This window comes from Anthonomus grandis, chromosome 8 (assembly GCF_022605725.1).
Source record: "Anthonomus grandis grandis chromosome 8, icAntGran1.3, whole genome shotgun sequence".
NCBI lineage: Eukaryota > Metazoa > Arthropoda > Insecta > Coleoptera > Curculionidae > Anthonomus > Anthonomus grandis.
The window spans coordinates 20,355,861-20,371,991 of record NC_065553.1 but is presented as its reverse complement, the minus strand read 5'-3'; the positions used below and the strand labels follow the sequence as shown (position 1 = coordinate 20,371,991).

General features: G+C 32.6%; 2 protein-coding genes across 3 annotated transcripts; one reads left to right on the top strand and one right to left on the bottom strand.

Moving 5' to 3' along the window:
* Window positions 1-6,189: 6,189 nt before the first annotated feature.
* Window positions 6,190-10,187, top strand: LOC126739932 (uncharacterized). Of its 2 annotated transcripts, XR_007661734.1 has the most exons (4): window positions 6,190-6,526; window positions 6,728-6,787; window positions 7,014-7,950; window positions 8,253-10,187. XR_007661734.1 is itself a non-coding variant. In XM_050445760.1 (3 exons), exons 1-3 carry the CDS (start codon window positions 6,346-6,348, stop codon window positions 7,154-7,156), a joined length of 384 nt encoding a protein of 127 aa, XP_050301717.1. In that variant the 5' UTR covers window positions 6,225-6,345; the 3' UTR covers window positions 7,157-7,562. The 2 variants fall into 2 exon arrangements, 1 of the variants encoding a protein (XP_050301717.1); XM_050445760.1 differs by lacking the exon at window positions 8,253-10,187 and having other exon boundaries at window positions 6,225-6,526; window positions 7,014-7,562.
* Window positions 10,188-10,311: 124 nt separating this feature from the next.
* On the bottom strand, window positions 10,312-14,791 carry LOC126739931 (uncharacterized). Its single transcript, XM_050445759.1, has 2 exons — window positions 13,658-14,791; window positions 10,312-13,319 (listed from the first exon to the last, which is right to left on the bottom strand). Exons 1-2 carry the CDS (start codon window positions 13,674-13,676, stop codon window positions 12,079-12,081), a joined length of 1,260 nt encoding a protein of 419 aa, XP_050301716.1. The 5' UTR covers window positions 13,677-14,791; the 3' UTR covers window positions 10,312-12,078.
* Between the last annotated feature and the right edge of the window lie 1,340 nt (window positions 14,792-16,131).

Here is a 16,131-nt window from a genome sequence, read left to right as displayed (position 1 = left end):
ATTTTCCGGTCCTGGAAGAAACCAAAATAGTTAAAGAGTGTTTCTGGTTTCTTGCAGGTCGTTCAAGTTCCTATTTCATCTAGGCAGTTGAAGATAATTTTCGACTTTTTCAGGCAGTTTACGGTCAATTCTGGATGAAATTTTATTTTCCTTGCTTATACAGGGTGATTTTTAAGTTGATACTTTTTTTCAACTGTGTATAGAACTCGGTAAAATAATTTTTTTTTCAAATAACTTTATTAAACAAAACGGAAAAATAAAAAAATGCATTGCCAAAACGTTATAAAATAAGTCCAATACGGTCCTCTCTAATTTAAATAAGTTGTTCAAAGTTGTCACCATTAACTTCAACACGATTTGCTCGACGTAACCACTGTTCCGTAACGGCACGCAATAGAGAAATCGGTTTTTGTCTAACTGTTGGCGCAGCCTGCTCAATACGTGCTATTAGTTCTTCTTGTGTGGCGATAGGCGTCTTGAAAACTAAACTTTTCATATACCCCCACAAAAAGTCACATGGACTTAGGTCATCCTTTCGGCCAATCCACCGATTTGGGTAACTTATATTCAAAAATTCGCTCACTTCTCGTCTAAAATGGGCAGGTGCTCCAGCCTGCAGGAGCCACATAGCTTGCCTGATATTCGAGTGGCATGTCTTGAGATTCAACAGACAGATTATTTTGCAAAAAGTCCAAATAAACATCGCCCGTCAAACGGTCTGGTAAGATAAATGGTCCAACAAGTATCCCATTCACAATTCCTGCCCACAAATTAGCAGAAAATCGGTGTTAAAAATTGGTTCTGCGAATTGCATGGGGATTATCAACATACCAAACATGCGTATTTCGAAAATTGTTAATTCCGTTTCGGGTGAATGTTGCCTCGTCCATGGCTAAAATTTTGTTCAAAAAATGTTGATCATTTTCATGTTGTTGTAGGAACCATTCACAAAACTGAACTCTGCGGGGGAAGTCTTCAGGCAGTAGCGTATGGACACGTTGAACGTGAAAGGGATTAAATTGATTCTCGCGCAATGTTGTCCATACTTTTGTTTGACTTAATCCGACCTGCCTTGCAACAACTCGAGTACTTGTTGTTGGATCTTCTTCGATGAGATTTAAAATTTGTTCTTCCCTATGAACATTTTCAAGTCTCCTTCCTCTTCCTGCATGCCCTCCACGATGTTTCCGTAAATTCGCCAGTATTCCTACCCCGTTGAATAAGATTTATGAAACTTCTGGGTGTAGGATGATTCCGCAAAGAAAAGCGGTCTGCGTATAATACCGAAGCAGCAGCAGCACTTTGAAGACACTCTCCATAAATAAGCAACATATCCATAAGTTCATTGTTTTCATAAAGATATGCCATTTTTAGGATTTGTAAATTTAAAATTAACAACAATAAATCAAAAGTGTCTAAGACTAACTGATCGGTACAATGCGTGATCGATAATACAAAAATTCGAGCAAAAACTAAACATCAACAGACGATGAAAAACAAACTCATATTCACTTTTTTTATTCTGTATGCCCCTTGTTTTTGAGTGTATCGAAAAAAGTTATTTGAAAAAATGTATATTTTAACGAGTTCATACACAGTTAAAAAAAAAGTATCAACTTAAAAATCACCCTGTATATTGCAGGCAGTTAAGGTAATTTAACTAAGATTAAACCTCAACTTCCTTGAATAATTAATTAATTAATTTTTTATGTATATTTAAGTTCAAATTTATATCACAATTTCAAACAGTTGAATTTTCTTCACTTTTTAGAGTTAAAAGACTTTTAATTAAAATTATGCCTCAATTGCTTGGAATAATGAATTAATTTATCACAATTTTTAAGTTAAAATTGTTTTACAATTCTAGACAGTTGATGTATTTTAATTAAACTCCAACTGCCTGGACCAATTAATTAATTAATTTTTTAATTGACATATAAGTTAAAATTTATTTTATAATTCCAGACAGTTGAATTTTATAAATTTTGATCCTTTTAATTCCAATTATCCCAACTGGCTTGAATAATTAATTAATAAAGTAACATTAAGTTAAATTCATTTTACAATTCCAAACATTTGAATTTCTTAGGACTTTTTCAATTTTAATCATTTTAAGTAGAATTTTGTCTCAGCTACCTGGAATAATTGATAAATTTATAACTAACGTTATTAATTTAAATATTTGAATTAAAATAGTTTTTCAATTCCAGGCAGTTGAAATATTTTAATTAGTATTAAATGTCAACTAACTGGAATAGTTAATTAATTAATTTATTAATGACATTAAAGTTAAAATTGTTTAACCATTCCAGTCAGTTGAGGCGTCTTAATTAAGATTAAACATTAACTGCCTGGAAAAATATTTAATTAATTTTTAATTGCTGTTTAAGTTAAAATTTATTTAACAATTCCAGATAATGTTCTTATTTTCTTAAAATTTTAACCATTTTATTAAATAATTAAACTCAACATTCTCAGGTATTTTTAAATTTAATCATTTTAGTTAAGATTAAGTCTTAATTACCTGAAATGCTTAATTAATTAATTTTTAATTGACGTTAAGGTTAAAATTTATTTTACAATTCCACGCATTTGCAGTTTTTAAGTTGTTGTTAAATTTTAACAATTTTAATTACAATTATGTCTCAACTGCCTGAAATATTGAATTAGTTTATAAATGACCTTAAAGTTAAAATTGTTTTACCATTTCAGGCAGTTTAATTAAAATTAAACCTCAAGTGCGACCTCAAGAATAATTAATAATTTAATAATGATATCAAAGTTAATTTTTTTTTACAATTTCAGGTAGTTGAGGCTTTTTAATTAGGATTAAACATTAACTGCCTGGAAAAATTAATTAAATAATTTTTGATTGCCGTTTAAGTTTAAATTTATTTAACAAATTAAGACAATTTTTTTATTTTCTTAAAATTTTAAGCATTCTAATAAAAAAATTATACTCGACTTTCTCAGGTATTTTTAAATTTTAATAATTTTAGTTAAGATTAACTCTTAACTGCCTGGAATGCTTAATTAATTAATTTTTAATTGACGTTTAAGTTAAAATTTATTTTACAATTCCACGCATTTGCAGTTTTTGTTAAATTTTAATATTAAATTAATTTTTTTTACAATTTCAGGTAGTTGAAGCATTCTAATGAAGATTAAACATTAACTGCCTGAAAAAATTAATTATTTAATTTTTAATAGACGCTTAAGTTAATTTTTGTTATTAAAATTTTAACCATTTTAATGAGAATTATGTCATTATGTCTCTACTGCCTGGCATAATTAATTAATTTATTAACGACGTTGATTTAAATTTATATTACAATTTCGGACATTTAAGGAATTTTAGTTAAGATTAAGTCGCAAGCGCGACCCTAAGAATAATTAATTATTTTATTAAAAAAAATTAAAGTTAAATTTTTATTAGAAATCCAGGCAGTTTAATTAAGATTAAGCATCGATCAATTGCCTAATTATTAATTAATTAATTAAGTAATGACGTTAAAGTTAAAATTGTTTTACAATTCTACACTTAATTTTTTTTTAATTTTAAGCATCTAAATTAAAATAACGCCGCAACTGCCTGAAATAATTTATTAATGACACTAATTTTAAAAATTGTTTTACAATTCAAGACTGTTAAGACACTTTAATTAAGATTAAGCGTTAACTGCCTCAAATAGTTAATTAATTAGTTTTTAACTGACGTTTAAGTTAAAATTTAGTTACAACTCCAAGCAGTTTATTTTAAAAAAATTCTAAAGAATTTTAATTAAAATTATGCCTCAACTGCCTAAAATAATTTATTAATAACATTAAAGTTATAATTCCAGACAGTTAGGAATTTGAATAAAAAATACGTCTCATCTGCCTTATATCATTAATTTATTTATAATTAAAATTTAAATTGGTTTATAATTCCAGGCAGTTGTGGCATTTTAATTAAGATTTAGCATCAACTTCCTGGAATAATTAATTAATTTTTATTTGACATCTAAGTTAAAATTGTTTTACAATACCAGACAGTTGAATTTTTTAAGATTTTTATCATTTTAATAACAATTATGCCTCAACTGTCTGAAATAATTAATTTATTATTGACGTTAAAATTAAAATTATTTTACAATTCTAGGCAGTTATTTCAATTAATATGAAACCCCATGCAACTGCCTGGAAAAATTAATGAAGTAATTTTTATTTGACATTTATAAGTTAAAATTAATTTTACAAATCTGTACTATACGTCTTAACAGGTTTGAATACTTAATTAATTAATTAATTTTTAATTAACGTTTAGGTAATTTTTTTACAATTCTCAACAGTTGAATTTTCTTATTTTTCAAAAATTATAAGCATTTTAATTAAATTATGCCTTAACTGCCTGAATTAATGAAATTAATTTATTACTGATGTTTCATTTACACGTGTTTACTCATGTTTTTACTATTTTATATAGTTGAATTTTTTAAAGATAAATTTTTTAAATTTCAAGCATTTTAAAATATAGTCAATAATATTAATTAAATAATGAAGCAAATATATATAAGCAATTAAATAAGTTTATAACTACTTATATCCTAAGCTGCGGACACCGCAATACAGTCTCAATATGCTCGGACAGCAGAGCTGCCATTAGGGCTATTACGGCCGCAAAGGTAAGCTCCAAGCTTGTACTAGAGCATAAAAGTCCTGAAAAAACTGGTACAGGTTGGCTGCAGGATCCAGCTCGTCTGGATACCTGGCCACGTAGGCCATGCAGGTAATGAGGAAGCGGACTCTCTCGCCAGACTGGGATCCGCGAATGTGCCGATGGGGCCGGAACCCATAGTTGGTATCGCCAAATGCGTTGCGGTCGCGTCAATGAAGGACACAGCGCACATAGGTGGGCCCTCTGCCTGTCTCACCAAAAATCTACTACGCCTAAAAAGACGCGAAATTCGGCTAGTCTAGTCAAGGTCTTTTAACCGGTCACTGGCACTTAAGAAGCCAGCTCCATACTATCGGTATTGCGGACAACCCGGAATGCTGATGGTGCTGTGAGGAGGATGAAACCGTTAACCATGTAGTCGGGGAGTGCCCAGCACTCACGCGCGCCAGGTTCAAATACTTGGGTAACACTTTCAGTCTATCGAGTGACTTAAAGTCCTTCAAACCAGAGAGCCTTATCGGTTTCTCTAAGGCCGTTGGGCTCTGGTAAACCCCGGTGGGGCATGACGGGTCCATCGGGAGACCTATATGCACAAGTGCCTTGGCAGCCCACTGTTACGACAATTCAATTCATTCACAATTCAACTACTTATATATATTTGCTATATAATAAGTTTATTGCCATTTATGGCTTGTTTTAGGAAATAAGATGTTTTCCTGGCAGAGTATATATAGTGATCTCAACTGCCTGGAAATGTAAATCAATTTTAGGTTTAACGTCATTAATAAATTAATTCCAAAACTCCAGGAAGTTGAAAATCATTTTCAAAAAATACAGAAATTACACTTTTAGTGTTGAAGAAAACACAACTGCGCCTCACCTACATGAAAAAAACCATCTATAGAAACCACACTATAGGCGAAATTAACCCAAAACCATCCTTATATGCCTAAAACAAATCAGAAATAACTTTGAACTGTCTAAAAGAACCTAAAACTACATATTTTCTACATAATAGATACTATAAAGTATATTGCCTTCTTGAACATTCCGGAATCATCTCATCCTAGACTCAAAGGTGCGATAAGGATGGAGCAAGCGGTGGAAATACCTCGTGACATCTCTGAACACACGTACAAAGTTAGCGAATACTCTCGCCGCTAGGAGGCTAGTGGCGCGAGTTTTAAATCGAAATAAATAGTGGGAAGTAAATATAGTATAAATACTTGTTTCTATAAGTTTAAGTTATTGAGTTTAGTGTGTACGTGTGTAATAAATCAGTTGTCTATTTTTGTGTATTGAATATTTTTAATTTACACCTAAACGAACGACATTGAGAAATTTCTGCCACCTTTAATGATTCTATTAAATTTGCACTAATTTTACGGCGCACATATTTTTTTTTCTTCGCCTCTAATCAACCAATTTAATTTCAAAACAACATTTTTAATAGTCATCAATATAAAACCTGTTGCCCGCGCACTTATTAATTTAAATTTCATTATCAAGAGTACGTGCTTAAGTCGTATCTACGTTTCCTCGCTATCTATATAACTAAAAAATCACATTGTCACAAGTACTTATTTTCGTAAAGCTTTGAAAGCCTTTTAAAAGGCATTTTTGTTGCAATGTTTGTTTGCCGTGTTTCTTTTTGTATAGTGTTTACCTTTCCCTGACACAAGTTGAAAATGGCCGAAGGGCAGTTAATGGACACAAAAAATGTCCATTTTTCCAGTAACCATCACTTTTCTCATAGAAATGAGAAACTAAGACCATTATCTCTCAGGAACGATAAGCTGATGTGGGTGCTGATTTGTTTGGTCTCCGTATTGCCTGTTGTGCTACTTTTATTGAAGTTATGTCGAAAAGGTAATAATAGATCTTAAGATCATAAATAATGTCCCACTGTTTTCTGAATTTGGGTGAAAGTAGGGTGGTATCTAAATTTATAAATAACAAGTTCTATATATGGGAATAAATAGTTGACATTCAGTATATGTTGATTTTGGGAGAATACTTGATAGTACCAAAACTTTTCTCTAGAAAAAATGAGTTTCATTTTTATTTCAGCTTCGGAACGTTATGAATCTCGAAGGCAACGAGAGCAACCATCAAGCAATCATCTCACAGGTAATTGTTGCAAAATCACCATCATAATTGTTTATTGTTCCTAAAGTGTATCCACTCCGAAAATTGCATATTGATTGTGATTGTTTTTTAATTAATCGTCAACATGTTTATTTGTTTGTTTTATTTTAGATTAGATTATAGGCTATTGACCAAATGCGTTCTTTATTTTGTCATATGATTTAGCCGATATGAATAGGGCTATTTAATTCTTTTAATTCTTTTCCAGACTCGTTTCATAGGCAGAGCAATTCCAGTGTTTACACCATAACGAAACAGGATTATTCTAATATGGCTCCTCCCAGATATTCCACTATTTCCATTTACCCAGTTCGGAGCACTTATGAGAAACCACCACCTTATTATAGCTGAAGTCTTTTGGAACATTTTTGGAATTTTAATTTCCAATTTTTTTTCCTATGGAAATCGAAAAAACTAATTCGCTTTACATTTAAAAAAATTATTCATTAAGGATTTTTGTATTTTTTTATTGTAAAAGAAAAAAAGTCAATCTCCTTTGAAGAAAATATTTAATAATAATAATAATGTATATTTGCTTAGCACTATATAAAAAGAAAATATTTTTAATGTAATAGCATACATAAATATTTAAAGAATACAATTAATGACATATGGTATAAGTATGTCAATATGGTAAAAATATGAAAACAAGAGAAATATATATATACAACAAACCAAAAATCATTATAAAGTGCATATATGCTTTATTAACAAAAATGTATATTTTTAAAAAAAATAAAGCACTTTTTGACTTTGACTTTAACTGAAGAAATTAGAATACAATTTCAGACAATAAATAAATGCATTAAAACTTTTAAATTTCTTAACATTTTTTTGGCAGCCGATTATATTTTAACAAACCTTTGTTCAAAATAGTGTTTAACATCTGTGCTTCAATCTACTAGGATGAAATTAGTACGGTGCTAGTATAGGGGAGTGTAAGGCAAAATGGCATGTCAGGCAAAATAACATACTTTCCCATTCTACGGAGATTTTAAATATATTCGGCAACACTGTACCCATTTACTATTAGCTTACTCGCGGATGCGACTATTAGTGTAATGATCCGGCCATCAAACAGGGTTGTAGTGCTTGTCAAAAAAAGTTTTTGTTTACACGTGTTGGAGCAGGCAGAAAAGATTAAGGTATGTTATTACGTTTTTGTCGCTTTTGGGCTAAATATAAATAAAACTGTTCACATTTGCATATAGTTTTGCGGCCATTATAGGGTTGTATTTAATGTAGTGAAGTAGTGTTTTAATAGTGTTTTGTTTCAATAGATTTTAATGAAATAATTTTTAATTATTTAATTATAATAATTTAATAAAATGTTACCAAGAGGCAAAATGACATATCCCTTTGGAAGGCAAAATAACATAGTATGTCGTTTTGCCTTTCAGTGTGAATATACCGCTGATTATTCATTAATACAGGAATTTTGTTTTAGAATGGTATCTAACTATTCCAGAAAATCTAATCGCCAATCCTGGTCAACGGCAGACGTGCAAAAGGCAATTGAGGCAGTTCGAGAAAAAAGAATGGGTTGGTTAAGGGCTTCTAAGGCATTCAATGTTCCACAGGCAACCCTGCGAAGGCATTATAATAACAAGAATTTGTACGCTCGTGAAGGGAAGTAAAGTCTGGGAATATTTAGAAAATCCTTAAATGAAGAAATGGAAAAAGCTTTATGAGAGCACATTTTGGATTTAGAGTCAAAATTTTTTGGGTTAACACAAATAGAGCTCCGTACGGTTGCATACGAGCTTGCCGATCGTAGTGGTATGCCACACCAGTTTAACAAAGTGAAAAACATAGCTAGCTGAGGGTGGTTTCGTGATTTTATGTCAAGACATCCAACAATATCGCTCAGAAAGCCAGAAGCAACGTCGGCAGCACGGGCCCGGGCCTTCAATAAAGAAGAGGTAGCAAAATATTTTCAGAACTTGGAAAAAATAATTAAAAAGGAAAAAATAAACCCGACGATGATTTATAACATGGATGAAAGTGGAATAACCAATGTCCAAAAAACTCAAAAGATTGTTGCCCAAAAAGGCAAGAAGCAAGTAGGGTCACTAACAAGTGGAGAACGGGGATTTCATACACCTGCTGTGATTTGCGTAAGCAGCATTGGTAACTATATCCCTCCAGCTCTAATTTTTGCTACCAAAAAGAAAAATGAACTACTTTATGATGGAGCACCTCAATAAACGCTTAAATCGTATAATAAACCTGCCTATATGATAAAACCATTATTTTTTAAATGGATTAAACATTTTGTTCAATATGTTAGACCCACTTTCGATAATAAAGCCCTGCTAATTTTGGATGGGCATACAAGTCACAAAGATTATAGTGCCCTAAAATATGCAAAAGAAAATTATGTAGTGATTTTTTGTTTACCAGCGCATTGTACCCATAGACTTCAACCACTAGATGTGTCATTTTTTGGACCTCTGGGATCCTATTATGATCAAGAAGTAACGAACTGGTTAAAAGCAAATCCTGGGAGGACAGTGTCGATGTATCACATTTCATCACTGTTTGAAAAGGCGTACAATAAAGCAGCCACTGTTGGAATTGCTGTTAGTGGTTTTAGAGCAACCGGTATTTGCCCACTAAATCCACAAATTTTTCCGGATCATCTTTTTGCCCCCAGTTTAGTAACATCACTGGTTGAGGATACCGAAAACACGGATATTGAAAATGCAGGTAAAAATTCACCTAACAAACATAATGATGATAAGGATGACAATAACCAACCCGGATGCTCGAAGGACAGCGGCTGTTCAAACTTTCGGTAAGGTCCCTACTTCGAATAATAACGGAAATAAAATGGCAAATATATCGAAAATAGATAAAATTTTAGAAGAAATACACCCCAAACCTGTAGCTAAGATAGCAATAAAAAAATCAAGAAAGGAGTCTCAAAGTGTCTTAACAATTTCTCCATTTATTAACGAGTAAAAAGAATTCGAAATAAAAAAAAGAGAAAGAGAAGTCAGGAAAAGTAATCGAGCCCGGGTTACCAAACAAGTTTTTCATGATTCAGATGAAGAACTTGAACCTTTTGGAAATGAATCAGAGGACGAGGATGATCCAGCGTGCATCTACTGCAATGAAGTTTTCAGTAGATCTAGGTCCAAGGATCAATGGATAAAATGCCAACTCTGCAAAATGTGGGCTCACACTGACTGCGCAGATGTGTCAAAAAAAAACCAAGTAATTTATTTGTGATGCATGCAAAGATTAGTTTAAGCAAATGTATTTTTTAAAGAGTGGGATCTTTAGAATAATGTTTTCCTTTTGTTCTTTATGATTTTATTTGTTTTCATTAAAAGTTTACTTTATATACATTTGTTTAATAAATGTTTTAAACCGTACATATTTTTTGTTTTGAAATTTAATGTCATTATGAATATGTATGTCATTTTACCTACCTGCCTATGTTATCTTGCCTACACAGTGGTGGGAAAAATGACACTTTGAGGTATTTGTTAAATATTTTATTTCTGGTGAACGTGACCTGCTTTTAGTCTTAAACTTTTTTATATATAGTTTACATACACCAATAATATTTTAAACATTAGAATAATGCGTTTAACATTTTTTGAAAAAAAATTATGCGGTCTTAAACACAAAGTATGCCATTTTGCCTTACACTCCCCTAATAGTCGTGAACATTCATAAAGCAATTAACCCTATTACAAATTTAGGTAGGTATTTTGCTTTACAGACAATATATATACGACTTTTAATATGGTTATCACAGGTATATACAGAATGTTCATTTGAAGACTTCCCACCACGGATTTATCGAAAACCACTGTTAAAAAAAAACGCCGAAATACGTCCAAAGGTTTGTCAAGGGGGACAACTTTCTAACCTAAAATTACTTCACCCCCTTTCACTCATTGCCCCCCAAGGTCATCCTCTTAAAAATTTTAAATGGCAAGGGGTATCAAGTAATAGCTTGTTAAAAGCGTATTGTAAGAACGCATCAAGAAAAAATGGTGGAGGTTCCGACTTGCGACACATAAACGCTAATAACTTTTGTTTAAAGGGTCTTTCGAAGTCTTTTATTTTGACGTTTGATTTTTTTTAATCGGTCGATTCGTTTTCGAGAAAATTAGAAAAATCTTTGTTATCTTAATTTCTTCAGATAGAAAACAAAAACATCAAAATATCAGTTTTTATTTCAATAAGTGTTCAAAATGTTGCCCGTTTTTGGCCAAACAATGATATAGGCGATGTTCAAATTCCTGACGGACATTTTCAAAAACATGTTGTGGGAAATCATGGCAGCCGTCGCACATAGGGGTATTTCATTAATCTATGCGGCCAAAATTTTTATTTTTTTGTTTTTATCTATGCCAAAGGATATTTTAAAGTAAATAACATCTTATTTTAATAAGTCAAGTATATTTAATATAAAAAAAATTAATGATAATAAAATTAATAATGATAAAAAACTAACATTCGTCAAATAAAATATCATCTTCGCTGTCTGATGGATCTGCAGTAGTTACGCTGTCTGGAGGACTGGCAGGCATCAGAAGTGTTATGGTTTCTGGTAGAAAAGATCCCAATTTTCTTCTGTTTACTTTCCTTATGCCACTTAATACCGGATCGGAACTTAAAAGAAGCCGATTAAAAATGTCCCTGTTGCTGTCCTTCCTGGAGAATTTTCGGGCAAAATCTTGACGGTATGCTCGGAAATGTTTATTTCGGGCTTCTGCAGCCTCTTCGGAGAGCTGTCCAATGGGCAATAATGCATTTTTTATTATAACTGCATCATGAATAAGTACTTTATGCATAGTTGGACTCATTGGGTGCCAAGGGTACAAACTAACATATAACCTAGCAGTTTCCAATGCATATATGTTGTATTTTTCATGATTAATTATATAACCACTTGAAATTACTTTCAAAATTACTTTTAGTCTATAGATTAGCTCATAGCTAATGCCAGTTATTTCTGATGACAGTTTTGGGTCCTCGAAAAACCTCCTGCTCGTGTTGCCGTCATTTGTATTGCCGAAATTAGCCTTTGGCATATCCACTAAGAGTCCAGTTTCTCGGCGAAATCTTTCCTGAATTTCCAGCTTTCTCTCCTTTTCCATACTTTTTTCTGTTTCGGTCTTTGGTTCTCTGTATTTTTTCACCGGCAATTTATATGCCAAGTGGAGGATAGTTTCGAAAAAGCGAATTCTCGCATGTAAAATTGAGAGTCCAAACTCTAAAGCTTCAGAACAGACTGGCTTTTCTAGATTTAACTAGTTAAATTCTTTGGAGGTTGCACCACATATATAGCACTTGCTGGTTGATTTAGTGCCTGTAGCTGCATTGCAGACCTTTCCATCCACCATTGTCATGATAAAGACATGCCTAACTAACAATTCTTTTTCTTGTAAATTAACACGTGTTGGTTGAAGTCCCTGTATAGACTTATTTATATACTCAATTTCTTCCTGCGTAACATCTGTACTTTCTTTTACGAATCGAAACCTTATTGGTCTACAGTACCTGGGAGATGAGGGAGTAGGATTTTCCCAGACTATATTTTTACCTTCTTTACCACAAACTAGTCTTAGAGGTACAAAACAGCTTTGAAATATGTTAGCGCCTGAGTCGGCGTCATTTTCAAATGTTTGTTTGAATTGACATTGTTGTGAGCCATCACAGCCCCATTTGCAAATAACCTTTAAACTGTCTTTTTCTTCCTCTCTCAGCGTTATTAGGACTTCGTTCAGGTAGGTAGATAAACGCATTACGGTGAGATCAACCAAAGCTTGCAAATTACTTTCGGCACTGCTATTGGTTACGTTGCATTCTTCTGTTGGTGGGTAACATTTTTGTTTTTCTTTTTGTAAAAGACTGTAACAAGGAAAAAACTTTTTGTTCGTATTTCGGATTACCTTATATTGTCTTCGAGTTAAATCTGCTTCCACAAACATTGATAGCGCCTCCAATGGAGCAAGTTGGGTAGGCTCTTTGGTTTTTGTTTCTGAAAACGCCTTCTTATATTTCGTAGCACGTAACGGGCTACTTGTGGTTATTTCCTTTAGTATGTCGGAAGCATCGCGTTTTCCGCTTTTTCGCAACTCAACCTGAGCAGCATGAATGATAAATTCCTTGGCTAATGAAGCCCGTATTTCTTCGGTTTTTCTTCTTTTAGTCCTTTCACTTGATTCTTCAAACATCTTAGGTGGTCGGCCTGGCCTTTTTTGAATAACCACGGGAATTTCAATAGTTCCTTCTAACCATGATTGATTGTATTTTAAAAACACGTCTTCCTTCTTATGGGCCTTTACCCACCTTTGCTTCGTTTGTGATTTAAAACGTGCAAAACTGGCTTTAAAACTTTCAATTTGATCTTCTGTAAAATTGTCACAGGACAAAATTTGATCCTTCAAAGAATTTAGTTTTTCTTCCAAACTTGGTAGACCCAGGGCCTGCATACGGTCGAACATGTTTCTACGGGTCACTAGTTTTACTCCCGAGGGACCTTGGCAATCTATAACAAAAAAATGTTTGCCTGTTATTACTCTTACAATAACAATGTTTTTATTTTATTTTTATTCAGATAAAAACAAATCAATTCAATGTGCCCTAGTAGTACTTATCCGCGCTTTTCCGCGACTAATTATAAAAACAATTACTTCTACAGGACTAAAACCTTTAATCGTAATAGAAATAATAGCTGGATCTAGGTGAAAAGTATATCAAATCCATTAGTAAGCAAAAATAATACCCAAAAAAATCTTCATAATACTTGTTACGGTTTAAATTTTATTAACTAAATAAAAATATTTTAGAACAATTTAAATTATATCGAAACTAGTGGATTCTTACCTGGTCTATCCAAATCCATCACTACCGCGTCCAAAATAAAGGCACAACTATTATTAATATTCACTGAAAGCGTAGCGAATTGAGAAAAATGCGAGAAACAAAAGTAACAGCACGAGCGACGGTCGACTTCAAACTAACGCTGGACGAATGGTGCGCACGGGAGAAAGGCGTGAAAGGTGGGGTGTTATTCTTGGATTAGATGATGGAATAGATTTCAAATGACCCCATAGAAAAAAGTCTAACGGCGTTATATCAGGAGAACTAGCAGGCCATTCTATAGGTCTCCTTCGCCCTATCCATTTATCTGGAAACTCGTTGTCTAGCCATTGCCGAACGGGAAGAACATAGTGAGGAGGAGCGTCGTCTTGCTGGAAATATATTTCAGCCTCATCAAGTATAGGGTTTCCATCATCATCGATTTGGTTTTCAATGGATTCAGTGATAAGCGGATTGATGGTATTTTCCAACATATCCAAATAAATGTTTCTATTTAAATTTCCGTTAATAAATAATGGCCCAATCACTTTATTTCCTAAGCCTACGCCTGCCCATACATAATTTTTTAAGGGTACTGGGTATGACCTTCTACAAATGCATGAGGATTTTCATTGCTCCAATATCTACAGTTATGCTTATTAGAAATCTATTTAGATAAAATATGCATTCATCGCTGAAGCAGATATTCTTTACATGAATAGTATTATCATTAATCGCTTCAGTTATTTTTTCACAAAACTCAACCCGCCTATCGAAATCGTCTTCGCTTAACTCTTGCAATATTTTTATTTTGAATGGATGAAATTCATGAAGTTTGATAACTGTGTGAACAGAGCCTAATGAAATACCAGTGGCAGCAACAATTTTGCGTAATGGAGTATTAGGATTTATTCCAAAATGACCCAAAACTTCAACTTGAGCGGCTTCGTCCAAAATTCGCCGATGATCACGTTTTTTATTTGCAACAGATCCAGTTTCGGTAAACTCAGTAACAAGGTCCAAAACATACCTATGCGAAATTATCTTCTCCGGATGTCTGGCGTTAAACGTGACGGCAGTTTGCGGAGCACATTGATTTTGGGTACCATAAATTAGAATAATTTCCACTCTTTCGGATAGTGTGTAAGCCATTTTGGAAGTAAAATCTTCAATTCAACAAATACATTTTCACTATTCCAAGACTGTCACAAATGTAACTGACGGCAAAATAAATTCCTTATTTTCCTTAGCAACTATAAATAACTAAGCAGGTATAACAATAAATACAGTTCGCCCAGGATGCGTATTTACGTTTCCGTGTTTATTTCAACACCGCGTGGTCGTGAAATTAGCACGGAAGTTTCTTAATATTGGTTTCCAAACCCGTGTTCATTTCAACTCCGCGCGGTCGTCAACTCAGCACGGAAATGAAGCGCAATATTGGTTTACAAACCTGTGTTGATTTTAAGAGCCTCGATCTCTAAATACGCACTACTTTGTATCGTGTAGCTGGTTTCAATTAATTTAGTTACGATTTTCTAAGAAGTATTTAATTGTTTTGAGCACTGCATGTTATTCATTTGACACTATAGCTATGCTTTAATTATTTAGGTTATTTTTGCGTATGAGATGAACCATATTTTTCAAAAATGATTAGCATAGTGTTAAATGAATAACATACAGTGCTCAAAACTATTAAACACTTTTTGGAAATCGTAACTAAATTTATTGAAACCAGCTATAACAAAGCAACACCTAATCCGTGTTAAAAATGGGAATTATTTATACAACTGCGTAGAAATATTGACATTTTAGACTTTTTAGGCGCGCCTAGGTAAACCATACTTTTCTCGCGATTAAAAAAAACACTTTCTACCTTGGTGTGTTATATACTATTTTTATTATTTAAAAAATAACTTTTAATATATAACTTAAAAATAAAAACAAAATAACTCATAACTTTCTCTACAGAACTCAAAATATAATATTAGGTACATTTACTAAGAAATATATATTTTCTCTAGTATTAGGTACGTATAAAAGGTATTAATGTTTTTTTGCGACAGGTTCATTGTTAATAATATTTAGAGAAATATTATGTAAACAGAGACGTTTTCGTTTTTGAGATTCTGCTTTTGTAGGTCTTCCTGACTTCTTCGTCTCCTTCTATTTTTGCGGCGTGCGATTGAAGTAGGTTGGACGTGAATTTTTCTGGATTTTCTTTTGTTGATATTCTTTTCACAAATAAACGATAATATTTTGGATGGAGTTTGTAGTTGAGACAAATTAGAAGCAAATTTGGTAAGTATGTTCGTATTAGCTGGATTGAAGTCATTTTCTAGAACACTACAGATTTTTGAAAATTCGGATTTAATTGTCTCAACTGTGTTCATATAGTCTTCTTTATTGCTCGCACTATTAACATCACTATTTAGTTCGGTTGAAACTAATGGAAGCTGAAATCCCTCAAGCGTGCATCCCTCAGTAAAGTCCAATTC

Coding starts and splice junctions, on each gene's coding strand:
- LOC126739932 (XM_050445760.1), top strand. CDS start 6,346: ATGGCCGAAGGGCAGTTAATGGACACAAAAAATGTCCATTTTTCCAGT. Junction 6,527..6,727: donor ATTGAAGTTATGTCGAAAAG/GTAATAATAGAT, acceptor TTTTTATTTCAG/CTTCGGAACGTTATGAATCT. Junction 6,788..7,013: donor ATCAAGCAATCATCTCACAG/GTAATTGTTGCA, acceptor ATTCTTTTCCAG/ACTCGTTTCATAGGCAGAGC.